The following is a 15,564-nucleotide window of genomic DNA, read 5'->3' on the forward strand; positions in this document are numbered from 1 at the left end:
AGGGAACAAAATAGTTCAGATCATCCCCCCCAAAAGACATGGACATGTCTGGAAAACCTCCAGCTGAGGCATGAGTTTCAAAGGAAAGAAAAAACTTGTTTACATTACATGCTTGTAATGTAAAGAAGAAACAAGAAAGTCTTTGCAGACAACAACTGTGAGAGGTTGGGGCCCTGTGATTAGAAAGATTAGAATTTGGCAGTGTTCATCCAGGTTTAGGAAAATTCACTTATTGCTATAAATTGTTTATGCTCTACCATTGTGCTACATTCTTAGCCTGTGTAGAGTGACTCTTAAGGGAGAAAGAGGAAGAGGATGGGGGAGAAATGAGGAGGCAGACAACTGAGTCAGACAACTGGCATCTGGGCAGCACTGTGTGAGACTTTCTGAGCAAATATTGTGCAGGTGGAGGGAAGGACACGCTGTCATGTCAAAACCCAGGGCTGTTTTGATCTCGGTCGGCACTGCTGGTTGCCCCCTCAGTGGCAATTTGTCCTTTCCAAATTGTGAAAGCAGAGTGACCACCCACTCAGAGGGAAAAGGGAAAGGAGGGCGTAGGGGTTCGGAAGAAGACTGGGAAGAATGGCTAGACATTGTGGTCTTTGGATGACCCCTTTGGTCTGTGGTCAGCAAATATACGTGGCCAGAATCAGGCACAGAAATAGGAGTCAGGGTCCTCTCTTGTCTGTTGTCTGGGCTTTCCTCTTCTCTTTAGAGAGGACTTGAAGGATACCTCAGGTTACCTATGGTTTTAGCAATTGTGATTTCTGAAATCTTTCAGCCCTGCATCCTATAGCTTAGCTTTCTTCCTGGCTGGTCCGCACTCTGGTCTGTCAATGTGAGACTTTGGAGGCAAGGGTCATGCGGGGATTGAGACTTGGGCCACATCTGGCTATGCTCAGATCACTCCTGGCAGGGCTCAAGAGACCATATTGGATGCCAAGAATGGAACCATGGTTGGTGGCATGCAAGGCAAGTGCCTTACCTCTGTATTATTTCTCCAGCCTCTAAATGAGCATTTCTAAGTCTTAAAGACCTATCCTCTCTTTCTCTTTGCACAGTGTGAGGTGTGCTTTGCTGATCTAGCTGGCTTTAAATCTCTGAGCAGAACTGCTGATCCTGTTAGCTTCTGTTGTCTGTCCCAAGAGCTGCACTGTAGAGGCCATTGAGATTCTGTGTGCCTCTGTCTTTTGCAGGCACTGTTATGTGATGCCACCAATGGAGGGGCTCCTTGTCCTGATTCTGGTCTCTCTCAGGCACTTTCCACTCACCTGTGGAGGGATGAGTACAAGCCTGTCCCCAGCAGGCAGTAGGAGAGAAGAGGGGGTGGGAGAGGAGGTGGTGACACGGCCATGCAACTCGGTCAGCGTCTCTTTTCTCAGAACTCTGTGATTTTCTTGTTGAGCTTGCTCAGGGAGAGTCCCTGGGTACAAATAGGAGAGAATGTGAAGAGCTGGGAGTTTAGGTAGTTTCTAAAAGTTCTTTCAAGTCTCTGATTGGTATGGTGTGGGTTTGGAAAACTTTCTCCTGGGTTCTGTGAAGATGCCATCCTGCTGGTCTTGGACTCTGGCTCAGCTTTTGATGCCCTGTGTGTGTCCCGAGGCCAACATTAAAGACATAGGATGGGGTGGTTGCTGGGCAGATCTTCTTGTTATATATGGAGTATGGGAGGGCTACAGATTGGAGGGGACTCTCCCCACTGGTGACTTAAGTGTTCTATCTAAGGGAGCATCCACACAAACTTTTAAAGTGATTAGAACAATCTTGAGCACATTTAGAAGAGATTACTTGTCCCATAGGTATCAATTATGAAAATAAGGAGGCATCTTATCTGTATATTATGTATATCAAAGGACATGAAACGAAATGCATTCTCTTTTATAAGGTCGTGCCATTGTTCTTTGATAGTTGTATCTCTAGTTGACACTATACTCAGTGTCACATCATGGTAGATATTAAGCCCCCTCCCAAATCCATATAACCACATTTGGGTTTGAGATTGAAGTAGAGGTATCCATATGGTACCTGGAGTAAAGTTATAATCAGTTCCCATCTAGGACAGAGCTGTATTCCAAGAAATGTGTTTGTAGGCAATTCCATCACTGCAGAGGATAGCATATCAATACACACCTAGAGGCTGGGGCCTGCTACACCTGAGCTTGACACTGGGCTAATCCATGAGATCACTGCACAGGTGCCCTCTGCCCTGGGCTCAGATGACCTTAGGCGATGTTTGATTCTTTGTTGATTCTCTTTCAGTAAAAGGCTGTATATGCTTGGAAAATGAATCCGCACATTGAGTAGCCACTGTTTTGTTTTTTTTTGCTCTGGCTGTAAAGGAAGCCCAATTGGTGTGTCTGACCTTCAGGCACCATTGTCATTTGGAAATTTTCTCCAGTTGTAGGAACTCCTTCTAGTTGCTGTCCTTACGGATTTTCTAGACAATGTAGGAAGCCTGGAGTAAACTGATGATCTATGAGTTGAAATGACCTAACAATAATCTTAGTCAAAAGTCTACATCTGTGAAGGTGTTAAATGTGTTTAACATTCGTCTCTTCTCCCTTTTGTTAAAATATTTCTAGGTACCTGCACTTTAACCAGATAGAAACTTTGGACCCAGAGTCATTCCAGCATTTGCCCAAACTAGAAAGGCTGTAAGTAGCATTTAGTTCCTCACTTTCACTTTCACTTCTGGGTCCCGGGGCCCTTGGGCTCTGCCTGTCCACTGTAGAGAGGTAAAGTTTCTTAAAAACCTGCACACTTGACCTGATTAAAAAAAAATCTGTGCACCTAATCTTAACCATTCAGAGATGGGGCTTGCCATTTTCTTTCAGTTTGGGAATGGCAATAAAACAGAAAATCGATCCAAAAACTAAACCATCAAACCTCAAGCCCCACCTTACTCATCTCTATATTAAGTAGCATATTCAGTTCCATTCAGTACTAAATAGTCAACTCATTCATATTAGAAAAAAATGCACTCAGGACATTAGAGGAGAGTCTTGGACAACGATTATTGTGCAATAATTTTGTACATCAAACTCATTCATTTTAAGTCTATTGTAAACTTGTTACTAAATTATAGTAAAAATGAAGAAAATTAATAGAAGTAAATGCATACATGGAGACAATATTTTTAAGCCTATTATTTGACTCTATTCTGCATACCCACGAAGTGTGTAAAAAGCTGATGGTTAATTGTATTATCTCTTTCAATAGATTTTTGCATAACAACCGAATTACACATTTAGTTCCTGGAACATTTAATCACCTGGAATCTATGAAAAGATTGTAAGTATAATACCTTTTGTGCTCCCATTTCCCCTAAGTCCAAGCTTTCTTTGACCGACTCCATTAATTGTACAGTGATATCATAGTTAGAATATGTTATGGTATGGAGTTGGAGTAATATACAAAGGTCAAGGTGTTTGCATTGCACATACTTAACCCACATTCCACCCCTAGTAGCACATAAGGTCCTTCATCCCCACCAAGAGTGATCCCTGAGCACAGTTAAGTGTGGCCCAACCTCCCCCTCTCAAACAAAACAAAACAGAATAGGCATCACTGGGAGTGATAGCCTGTGCACAAGGAAGGTGGAGTGTTTTTCCTTAAAATGAAAAACGAAAAGCTTGGACTAATTCAAGGAGCATGGAAGAGATTACTCCTTAAGTGGGCCAGGAAGGCATTATTTTCGATTTTAAACTCTTCCATTTTTAATACCATATTGCATATTTTACTGGTGAATGTGAAGACAGGAGAACGTCTTTACTGTATTTTATTCCTTTTATTCAAACACAGTAGTAAATATGTTCAGTGGACTGAAGTCTCCCACTTTTAACATCCTCAACTCCCACCCAAAAGACATGTATTTGGTCTTTCTTAGCGTGAGTGCTTTCATACAGTAGAATTAGGTGCCTCAGAACTAAGCAGGGGCATTCTTTCATGTCTGTTTCTCCCCATTGTTTGGACGGCATTGTTTTCTGTTAGGCCTTCCTGAGAAGGCACCAGAAGCCAGATTTGAGAAAACTCAAGGAAACCAGTCCAGCTGCGTATATTTTGCAGCTTCATTTGATGGTGCATTGAAGACCCTGCTCAGGCTTTTCCCCTTTAGAATGAGAAAATCCCCAGCTAGCCTGAAAGCCGCATGCCAGGGGAGGTGTAGCAAATGTTCCCATACTGGATAGCTAAGAGAGAACTGCTGACAGTCTGTCAGAAATCACCCGTGAAGTTCAGAGCAGGCAGGCACCTGCTCTGGAACATTCTGTGTTTCCCTCTGTTTCTAGCCTCCTGTGTTTAGACTAAGGTTAGGCCAACCCACCTTTCTCCTCTGTCTGCCCTTGACTTGGCTCAGGCTAGGAAATCCCAGATTTGGATGCCATCTAGGACCCAGAATCGGAAGGTCCCACCTGCAAAGCTGACCTCCTGGTCTCTCATTCAAAGGGTCAGAGGATGCTGGACAAACCATGTTCTCCTCAGCCTGCTTGTTCACGTGACTGTGTTCCCCTCCCACCCCATGTCTCCATCTCTGGTTTCCTGTCTGTCTGTATACTGTTGGTTGACATTCTGGTCGCCATCCCAGACAGCAGGACTGTGTGAGACCCATCCCCCGAGATGACCAGGCGACTGGTCTCAAGCCACTGGCCTGCCCGGGGGGTGTGGGGCAGTCAGCCTCACTGGCGGCCTCTTCCCTCCCAGGCGCCTGGACTCCAATGCGCTGCGCTGCGACTGTGAGATCCTGTGGCTGGCAGATCTGCTGAAAACCTACGCCGAGTCGGGGAACGCACAGGCGGCCGCCACCTGTGAGTACCCTCGGCGCATCCAGGGTCGCTCGGTGGCCACCATCACCCCAGAGGAGCTGGACTGTGGTGAGTGTGAGCCGCTGGGGGTGTGCTCAGCCCTCTCTGGGCTCTCCTCCTCATCAGGCCTTAGCGGGACCAGACAGAGGTCTGCGCTGGAGCCCGTGTCAGTAACTATGGGGTGGTGCACCGGAGTTTATTTTAAGGTTCCCTTGCAAAAGAACAGAATGAAACTTACCTCCCCTCCTGCTTCTTCCTGGTCCGCTGAGAGTGAGGGGATTCAGGTTGGGCCTGGGTGGGAGGCAACTGGAGCTGGTGAGAGGGGGCCACACCCTGATGGATCCAGGCCCCTCTGTGTTCTGCCCCGAGCATAAGTCACACCTCCCCACAGGGATAAGTTACAAGAAAGGAAATAAAACCGAATTGCTGGATAGAATCTTCCTTCTCATGCTAAGGAGTTCTTCAGCATTTTTTCCCCCTTTTGAACACTTTTAGAGATTGCTTACTGTGATTTCTTCAAAGCACCACAAATAATGTTTTGCACACCATTAACAGAAACAGTGAGAATTTAAAATCCATCATAATGGAGCAATAGCATAGCAGGTAGGGCATTAGCCTTGCATGCAGCCAACCCAGGTTCGATTCCCAGCATCCCATATGGTCCCCCGAGCACCTCCAGGAGTAATTCCTTAGTGCATAGCCAGGAGTAACCCCTGTGCATCAACAGGTATGACCCAAAAAGCAAAAAAAATTAAAATTTTTTTAAAAAATCCATTATAAGCCCTCCTACGTGCAGCATCACGCCCCTCGTTGCTGTCTGTGACCCCCACAAACCTGCTTTTTTTTTTTTTTTGTCTTTCTATACATGTCAGTATAGCAGTGCTGAGTTCTCGGTGGCATCAGTGCTTGGAACTGATCTGTCTCTGGCAGAAAGCCTAGAGGAGGGTTCTTGCTCACCTCCTTGGCAGAGACTTCCGGATGGAAAAGTCAGAGGCCAGGGTGGGCCCCTGCAGTCTCAGCTAGGTTGTGTGGCAGTCCTGTGTTCAGTTGGTTAACTTTTCCTGAGCCAATCCTGTGGCTTCCCTGTTTGCAGCCTTTGGGATTTCAGGGCTCTTGGCTCTTTTCCTGGGACATGAACACCCCGGTGTCCTTTCCCCACTTGCTCCATTATAAGGAACAAGCATAGGAGCTGGGAAACACGGAGAACTGTCAATCTCTGTCCACAGGAGCCAGGAAACATGGAGAGCTGTTCATCTCTGTCCACAGTATCCCTGAGAATTTCCGGTGCCCAGTGGAATTCAGGTGCAGGATAGTGTTTCTGTCCTGATGGTGCCAGGAGATCCTCAGGGGTCAGCTGGAGGCCTAGGGCTCCTTTATCCAGCTGTGTCCCTTGGGGACTGGCTTTTTCTGGAGCACGTTTGTGGAATTACAGCTTTCCCAGTGTCCCCAGCTTCAGCCCTGTCACGAGGACCAGATAGTATGTGGGTGAAAGGACTATTACATACGGCCACTGGTGAGCCCTGTGGACCTTGAGAGGCCAAGGGCAGTGCTTTGCAGCTGCTCACAGACCCACCAAGGACAGGGAGCCCAGGACGTGCCCTGTGTGGGCCGGCTCTTCTGGGGGCTCAGACTGGGATGGGCATATCAGTGGCGCTACCTTGGCATAGTGGCTAGGATTTCCCTTTGGAGGGCTGAACAATGCTCATGATTCTGATTGTGTATTATGTCTACACACACACACACACACACACACACACACACACACACACACACACACGGTTTGCTGATTTCTCAATTCCCACAGCAGATATCCTTGCAGATAATGAGTGCCCGGAGGCCTAGAGAGGACGAATCAAATCCCTTCTCAAGAACAGTGTGCTCTTTAACCAAAGAAGCAGAAAGGATCCAACCAGGACAAACCCTTGGCCGGGATTACAGAACTAATTAGGAAGCAGTCGAGGAGAGGGAGAGGAAATGAAAATCAGCTAGGGGTGACATAGGGACAGTGATGGAGGGTCGTTGGCATGTGTATGTGACAAGGAGCAGTCTCATCATTGCTGTAAATGTAAACTATTGTAACCTTAGCTAGACTCTATTTTTTTTAACTGCTTATTAGGATAAAGAGAGGAAAACTTGGGTACCGCTGCTGGTACCCTGTGTGTCTTACCACTCTATGTCCTGGGAGGCAGCAGAGTGGACAGACACAGCTATGGCCTGGAGGAAACCCCACCTCCCCACCCCACAGTGCTCCTGGCCCCAGGATGCGGGGAGGATGAAAGACTTACTTGTGGTCTTCACGCTTGCGATTTTCTCTTCAACCTAAGGAATTTGGTGGGGTTCCTGTTTACTTCCACTGCACTGATTAAAAAACAAGAATGTCACCGTTTCTTTATTGGCACAGAAAGGCCCCGGATCACGTCGGAGCCCCAGGATGCCGATGTCACCTCGGGGAACACCGTGTTCTTCACCTGCAGAGCCGAAGGAAACCCCAAGCCTGAGATCATCTGGCTTCGGAACAAGTAAGTGGGTGTTGGGTGACTGCCCTGGCATGCACTTGGGCGCTGTTGCTCACAGCTGGGCTGCACATTTCACCACCGCAGGCGCTCTGGATCCCACCCCTACAGCTGGGATCATACAAAGGAGAAAAAAAGCTTTGTCTCTTCATTGCTCTGAAATAGAAGCCGGGCCAGGGAGGCGCTTATGCTGAGTTCAGCTTCTGCGAGCTGTATTTTTCCCCTGGTCAGCGTGTTTGCACCTAGGGGGCTCACACATCCTGCCTGGGCTTCGAATGAGGAGGCTTCCAGATTCTTTTCAACCTGCCCATTTTCATCTGGCAGAGCCAGCGGGTCTGACCATCTGCTTCTCCTGCTTTGTACCTGGAGGCTGTGCCTGTCTGGCTCTGGCCTCCAGCTCAGGTTCCTGTATACCTGTCCCTGTGTGTGTGTGTCTGATTCGCTCTTAGACAGAGGCCTCTTCATGCACAAACAGTTTGATCTGAAGAGTGGAGGCAATAGTAGAGGATGAGGTTGGCTGCTCCAGGGGATCAGGGTTGGATCTTGAGGTCCTCCAGCCTCTCATTCAGCACTCCCAGACTTTCCAGAGTGAGCTGAATGCCTGAAAGAAGATCCTTAATGGGAGATAATTTTTCCTGGGTTATCTGCCCGACAGATAGTGCTCCCTCTGAGCAGAATCATTGCCATGGCTCGGCTCTCCACATTTCCACCTTGAGCTCATTGGCCCTGTTTTGTCTTGATGGAGCAAGTTTAGAGCTCAGACACTGACTGAGTCTTCCGGGGCTCCAGACCTGGACTGCATGCCACCTCACTGCTCACCTCAACTTCCCCCCCCCCCCCCCGCCCACAAACACACGGAATGTACTGGGCCATCTAGCTAAATGATGCTTGCAGGGAGGACCAGCAGAGAAGAGCGTGCATAACACCTGAGCCTGTCAGGTAAAGAGTGAAGACAGAGCCGGAACCCCCAGATGGAGATTTTGCCCTAGGCCTAGACTTGTTTTGCTCATAGCAGTGCTGGTATTGGACTTGGGCCCAGAGTGTGCGAAAACAACCTTTAGACACCTTGTACTCTTGAATGACTGAAATTGAAATGTAAAATCCAGAGTCAGAACTGGAGGAATTCTGAGACATTATCAAGTATACATTTAGAGGAAGAGAAACACCTGTTGACTCCAGCCCTTCACAGGGCCCTTTATAAATGAACTGATCAATATTGTAGGTTAGAGTAGCAAAGTAACTTATGGGGGGATGATAGGTCAAGGCCCAGGCCTGATTTTTTTTTTTCCTGCTGGGCTCTTTCCTCCTCCCACTGAAGACCCAGCCAGACAGTCTCCCCGCCGGGCCTCTCACCTGTGGGCCCATCTCCTCCCGATTCAGTCTCACCTCTGACTTGTCTCACTGAGTTCCTGCCGCACCTATCCACCTTTCTCACCTGTGTGCCTGTCTCACCTGCGGGCTCACTGAGTATATAGAAGGTAACCAAGTCACTTCAGTTACCTTCTCATTAGTGAGCCAGAGGTGACTGTTGCTTCTATAGGGAAAAAATTGTGAGAACATGTGTCCCTGGTGGTACGGGCTGGGTTGAGAGGATCTTATTTGGATACTAGGGATGACCTTTTGTTCATACTCATGTGAAATGTTTCTGTTCCATTCGGTTGAGTTAATTTGCCAGAACCCAAGCAGAATGTTTTGCCTACTCTCCTCTCTTTACATTTTGAGACTAGGACCCCTTTATTTTTGTTTTTATTGAGTCATCATGAAATACACAGTTATAAAGTTGTTCATGATTGGGTTTTACTCATACAAAGTTCCATTACCCGTCCCTTCACTAGTGTGAATTTCCCACCAGTAATGTGCCCAGTTTCCCTCCTGCCACCCCCCAGCCTGCCTCAATGACAGGCGCTTTCTCTCTCTCTCTCTCTCTTTCTCTCTCTCTCCCTCTCTCTCTCCTCTTTTGGGCATTATGGTTTGCAATACAGGTGCTAAAAGGTTATCCTGTTTGTTCCTTTACCTCCTTTCAGCATTCAGTTCTAGTTCACAGTGATTGTTTCCAACTATCATTGTCATAGTGGTCCCATCTCTATCCTAGTTGCCCCCTTCCCCACCACTATTTGGCAAACTTCCAGCCGTGGGTCATTCGTTCTGGCCCTTGTTTCTTCTGGAGATTAGGAACACTTAAAACATTACAAATGTCAGTACTGGAAGTCAGTATCTGAAATGATGACTAGGCTAGGGCTAGGGTCTAGCTAGGCTAAGGCCCTGGGGTGTCAGGACACAGGTAGTTTCCCAAGAAGTCCCAGTAGGATGTGGCTGCAGTGGGAAAAATATTTCCTGGGGTGACAACTTTTATGACCTTCGGTATCTGAGCCTACCAGCGCTGTCTTTACAGCAACGAGCTCAGCATGAAGACTGATTCCCGCTTAAACTTGCTGGACGACGGCACCTTGATGATCCAGAACACCCAGGAGACAGACCAGGGCATCTATCAGTGCATGGCGAAGAACGTGGCTGGAGAGGTGAAGACGCATGAAGTCACCCTCAGGTATTTTGGATCCCCAGGTACGTGGAAAGTGTATCACATGAGCTTCTTTTCAGAACTGCCCATCCCCAGAGGGCCAGGTCTCTGAACAGCCTCCTGGAACAGGGACCCCAGCATCACTGGGAAATCCTATTGTTACTTGGCTCCTTACTACGCCCTTAGTATGGTTCAAATAGTCCCTGGGGGCTCTGGTCTGAAGGGCCCTGACTGCCTCCTGACAGCCAGTCTTGCTATTAGAGAGTGGTGGAGGGGACGCTCTTGTGCTAAGGGCTTCGATTACTTAAAAAGAAGCCCCAAGGCTTATTTTGTTCCTCTGTTTTGGTTTGGATGACCATACCCTGTTCAGAGCCATGCTCTGCTCAAGGATCATGCATGGTATTGCTTCGGGTACCAGGGATAGAAGCCAGGTCAGCTGCGTGTAAGGCAAGAGCGGTTTCTGCAGTATGGTCTCTCTGACCCACCCCATCCTGTATTTTTATGCAAATTTCCAATGTGTGAAATATTGGCTCCTGATCTATAAAGATAGCCTGAGCCATAAAAAGTATAGTTGGGGGCTTATAATCAACGTAGGTCTCAACAAGTTCCGGCCAGGCCTGTGTGGTGTTTGTTTAATCCACAGCTTTGGGTGAAAATGCCAAAGTGGTTTTGTAGGAGAGTCCCGAGGATGTTCCAGACCCTTCCTTGCTTTGGGCAGGAAGTGCAGGTCACTTTGTATCTTCATGGGACTCCACCATCCCTCAATATAGACACAGAGGCTGAGTCCCAATTAGAGGCAGATGCTTTGTTACTGCCGCTGGGGAGATTTGCCCTCAGCCCTTAGCTCTGATTCTCTGGTGCCCTATTGTTCAGACCTATACAAAACAAGCCAGAAGGCAACGGAAGTGGTTTTGTTTCGATTCTTTACTCCATAAAAATTGGACCAATATATTGCTTAGTACCTCCCAGCGTAGTCATCATTAATAATTGTGCATGATAAGCACTCCTGGCTATCCGAGGAGGGCGAAGGGAAAAATTTCTAGCGATTATTTTTTTAGTTCAGAGGAAAGCAAAAGGAATATACTGCTACTGAATCAACGCTTTTAGTCTGCACCATTCCCCGAGGCATTTGGCACAGACTCACCTAAGTGGACCTGTGCCATTAAGAGTCAGCTCTGGCTCTGGAGGGAGCACATGCTTTAAACCCACAAGACACTGGCTGAGTAACATTATCGTCTATGTTTGAGAACAGAGGGTCATAACAGAAGATGAATAATGATCTTAATTAGGAGAATGGCTGTGTTAACAGGCAAATGGATTTCCCGAGGGGAGTATTTCTATGGCCTGAGAGGTCCAAATTTAGCCCCTTCTGGCATGCATTTTGTTCCTGTCTTAAGAAAAACCACCTTCGTGTCAGTGTCCTCATCTGCTGGGACCTGATGGTGGTGCTTTCTAAAGCATGTGTGAAGGATATCCTGGACCTGTGGCAAGGTGATTGCAGAGCCAGAATCTCACCAGGGACTGCGTGCATGGCACTGGCATCCACAGATGTGGGCCAGGCTATCCCCCCAGCCTATTTGACAAAGTCTCTGAACTATGGTTTTTGTATTATCACACAACTACAAAACTTTGCACTCCTGGCAATTATATGAAATACAGATTTCCATGTCTATAAGTTTCATTGGACCATATCCATCTCACTCGTTGACATTCAGTGTCTACTCTTTTTGCTACAGCACTGGGCAACATTGGGCGAGGCAGACTGTGTGGTCTGCAAGTTCATGTGTTCTCTGGCATGGGGGTCATGCTTGGAGTAATAATGATGGACCAATGTGATGTCTCCATAAAGTGCTTAAATCATTTTGAAACTTTGTTGTTTGGGAAACTCCTAACAAGTAGCCTGGACATAGAAGCGTTCAAAAAGAGTCTGTGGTTGAACTGGAGGAAATGAACCCAGAATTTTTGTTTTGCGTTGTACGCACAGCTCGGCCGGCCTTTGTCATCCAGCCTCAGAACACGGAAGTTCTGGTTGGGGAAAGCGTCACGCTGGAGTGCAGTGCCACAGGCCACCCTCTGCCCCGCATCTCCTGGACGAAGGGGGACCGCACACCCGTGCCTGACGACCCCCGCATCAGCATCACCCCGTCTGGGGGCCTCTACATACAAAATGTCGTGCAGGAGGACAGTGGCGAGTACACGTGCTTTGCAGCCAATAACATCGAGACCATTCATGCCACAGCCTTTATCATTGTTCAGGGTGAGTGTGAGTGAGCAGAGGCGCTGCTCTGGGTTCCTGACTCCCCGGACCAAGCTCCCGGGGTTCCCCAGCTCCTCCTGTCCTGTTTTCTTCCAACCACTGGCTGGCTGCCCTGTAATCTGCTTTAGTTTCACCTTTCCTCTTCCTGCCCTGATGCCTCAAGGCAACTTGGTAAATGATTTATTTTCTGAAGAGAACGTCAGGCTGGCTGCTGGGCTTGATTGTTTTGTGACTGTGTTATCCACGGCACCTCCAGCCTGGGTGAATCTAAATGTTTGCCAGCTGCAAGCAGCAGACAGGCCGGGATGTATTCAACTAGTCAGCAAGTTCTGCCTACCTCTGGGAACTGCCCAAACAGTAGTTTGGGGAACATGTGTAGAGATGTAGACACACACACATGCATGTGTGTATAATTTTCAGGTTCTCTGGGCTGTATTCTGGTATGTCACAGTCTACCAAGCACTACTGGAAGTGATGTCTGAGCACAGATAGGAACTGTCCCCAGGCACCACTGGGTGTGGCCCAAAACAAACAAATAAACAAACAGAGAACTAAATTTAGCAGTTGACTCGCTTATAAATGTTTTAGTTGTTTTATATAACTGCAGCAGCCAACTTTCAGCTATTCAGTAACAGGCATGAGATATGGAGAGAGCCTCACTTCCCAGGCCCGGCTCATCACCTTTCCACCCACACCAGGTCCCACTCCATTCACCTGTTGTTAATTCATCTTTCCAGTTTTTTCTTGGTACATACATACATACATACATACATATATATGTGTATACACACACACACATACACAGAGCCTGGCAAGCTACCCATGATGTACTCAATATGCCAAACACAGTAACAAGTCTCACGAAGGAAACATTACTGGGCCCGCTCGAGCAAATTGATGAACAAAGGGAAGACCGTGACCGTGACCATGTACATATTGCACTCAGGAATCATTCCTGGCAGTGCGCAGGGTACCATATATGGGATGCCAGGGGTTGAACCCAGGTCAGCCATGTGCAAGGCAAGTGCCCTACTCACTGTACTTTACTATCTCTCTGGGACCCAGCACTTATAATTTTGGCAGTCATGCCATTTGGTTTTTAGTGTGTGTGTGTGTGTGTGTGTGTGTGTGTGTGTGTGTGTTTGTAACTTCTACAGAAATGAACTCATACTGGATATTCTGCAAAGTGGCTTTTAAAAAAAAATCAGTACCATATGATGATGACTTTTATCTCTGTACAAAGTTGTATTTCAATTACATTGGTGGGGCAGGGGGAAAGGGAAGGAATTGGGGTCACATCTGGCAGTGCTCTGGGGTTACTCTTGACTGTGTGCTTAAAAGGTTGCTCCAAGATTGAATCTGGGCTTCCTGCTTGCAAACCATTGATCTCTCTCTCTCTCTCTCTCTCTCTCTCTCTCTCTCTCTCTCTCTCTCTCTCTCTCTCTCTCTTTCCCTCCCCTCCCCCCCCGCCATGTGGAATTTTTCCCCTCTATTTGCAAAAAATAATGATGGTTGAGGAATGAGATGAATCAGTTTAGCATCAGTCTGCTTCCATATGTTGAAATGGACTCACCGCCCTCTCATCTGTGGTAGCTGGCCACCTTAGGACCTGAGTCTTCCTGTCCTTTCTCAGTAAGGTGCAGCAGAGCTTGGAGATCTATACCTCTCTCAGTTCCCTTCCTTTTCTCTCTCAAGCATCTTCTGTATCTGCTTCTGGGAACCTGGGCTGGAGCCTCCTGCCAAACTCCTTCATTTCTTGCTGCTGATGCAGAATGTGACTCCAGGGGGGAGGGGAAGGGCAATGTGGATGTGGTTCCTCTGAACTATCTTTCAAGCTTCATGTTTCCAATGTTTCCTTCCCAAAGCTCTTCCTCAGTTCACTGTGACACCTCAGGATCGAATTGTAATCGAGGGGCAGACGGTTGATTTCCATTGTGAGGCAAAAGGCTACCCACAGCCGGTCATCGCCTGGACAAAAGGAGGTGAGGTGGGCACTGGGCCTCCCTGGCCTTGCCTTTTGCTCCCCTCTTTTCCCCCACTACACGACTCAGGCTAATAGGCTCTGTTTTTGTGGGGGCAAGGCATCCCCACGTCTTCTGGCCAGAGTGGAGCTCTGGTAAGTCCTGGGGTCAGTGTATCCCTTTCACAAACCTCACACGTAGCATTCTGGCAGGATCTGTACATATGTGTCTTTGAAAGAACTTGGAGGTATTCGTTCTTCCACTACCTCATTTCTGTCTCCCCCCAGTAGTGTTTAAATCTTGCCTTAAGGAGATACTTAGGACATTTTAGGGGGTAAGGAAGGCTTAGCCACACCCAACAGTGCATGCTTGGGGGTTCCTCATTGTGATGCTTGAGGAACTATGTGGTGCCAGGAATTGAACCAGGGTCAGCCACATTCAAGGCACACGCAAGGAAAACATGTTACCCTGGTACTATCTCTTTAGCTTAAGGCTTATGAAATTGAATACATGGAATAGTACTTTCTGGAGTGGTGGTAGACTTCTAACAGTATAAAAATATATAACAAACTCTTGTGCTCCTCCTTGAATTCCCAGTTCTCTTGTCATTTCTTTATGCAGTGATGTGACGGATGGTCACTTTGCTCCACTTGCTCTTTATTTTTGTTTTGCTCTTATTTGGGGGTCACACCTAGTGGATGCTCAGGGACTATTTTTGACTTACCACTCCCGGTGGTGCTCAGGGCCTTGCCAGGGATTGAACTTGGGCCTCCTGAGTTCCAGGACATGCTCCCACCCATCGAGCTATCTTCCCAACCTACATTGTTTCTCTGAGTGTGCTCTTACCCTCTTTTTCCAGCTGGGCACCTCTGGCCACTTGACCTGGTGACAGTGTCTGTGCTGCTGTGTTTCCCAACAGCTGCCTGGCTGCCTTAGCTGGGCTGGAGGCAGGTGCGGACATTACCGGACCTCTAGGGCTCCAGGGCTGGAATCAAGACAGGTTCCTGAAAATTGTACTGATGGCCCCTCCTGGAAACCTGATCCTCCTACCCCCACCTTAAAGGCCCCTTCTTAGGGACCCTGCAGAGTTCTCCAGCTTCCATGTGGCCTTGGCTTTCAAGTCTGGGTAGGACAAGCTCCACCCTTAATGGTTAGGATCTTATTGGGGCACTAGCTGCCTTTCATTGCCAGTCTCCCCCAGCCCCTTCCCAAAGCTCACTCTGTCTCGATCCAGCCTGTCGAGAATGCCTCCCTGCATGCAGCACCCTCAAGTCCACCCTCTGGCTCCTCCCTAATTAACATGGTCTCCCAGTGTTCTGGAGAAGTTTCTGGAAGGCAGGACCATGCCCATTTGGTTGCTGACCTGCCTCACCCTCCACCCCACAGTGCTGCATGCAGGTCAGGCACCACACGTGGGTATTTGTGGGTGAGCACAGGATTTCCTGACCCAGCGCAGAACCCCTGATGGTCCGGCTCCCAACTTGGGCAAAGGTCCTTTTGGATTGATCCTTGCATT

General features: G+C 47.9%; 1 protein-coding gene across 1 annotated transcript in view; it reads left to right on the top strand.

Moving 5' to 3' along the window:
• The window catches only part of PXDN (peroxidasin), an 85,326-nt gene that overhangs the window by 43,650 nt on the left and 26,112 nt on the right, over positions 1 to 15,564 (top strand). The window contains exons 5-11 of the mRNA XM_056126911.1: positions 2,583 to 2,654; positions 3,220 to 3,291; positions 4,699 to 4,868; positions 7,201 to 7,318; positions 9,705 to 9,874; positions 11,815 to 12,087; positions 13,953 to 14,069. Coding sequence (XP_055982886.1) covers positions 2,583 to 2,654; positions 3,220 to 3,291; positions 4,699 to 4,868; positions 7,201 to 7,318; positions 9,705 to 9,874; positions 11,815 to 12,087; positions 13,953 to 14,069 — 992 coding nt within the window. The remainder of the gene's footprint in view (positions 1 to 2,582; positions 2,655 to 3,219; positions 3,292 to 4,698; positions 4,869 to 7,200; positions 7,319 to 9,704; positions 9,875 to 11,814; positions 12,088 to 13,952; positions 14,070 to 15,564) is intronic.

Source organism: Sorex fumeus, unplaced genomic scaffold, assembly GCF_029834395.1.
Source record: "Sorex fumeus unplaced genomic scaffold, SorFum_2.1 ptg000006l, whole genome shotgun sequence".
In the NCBI taxonomy this organism is placed as follows: domain Eukaryota; kingdom Metazoa; phylum Chordata; class Mammalia; order Eulipotyphla; family Soricidae; genus Sorex; species Sorex fumeus.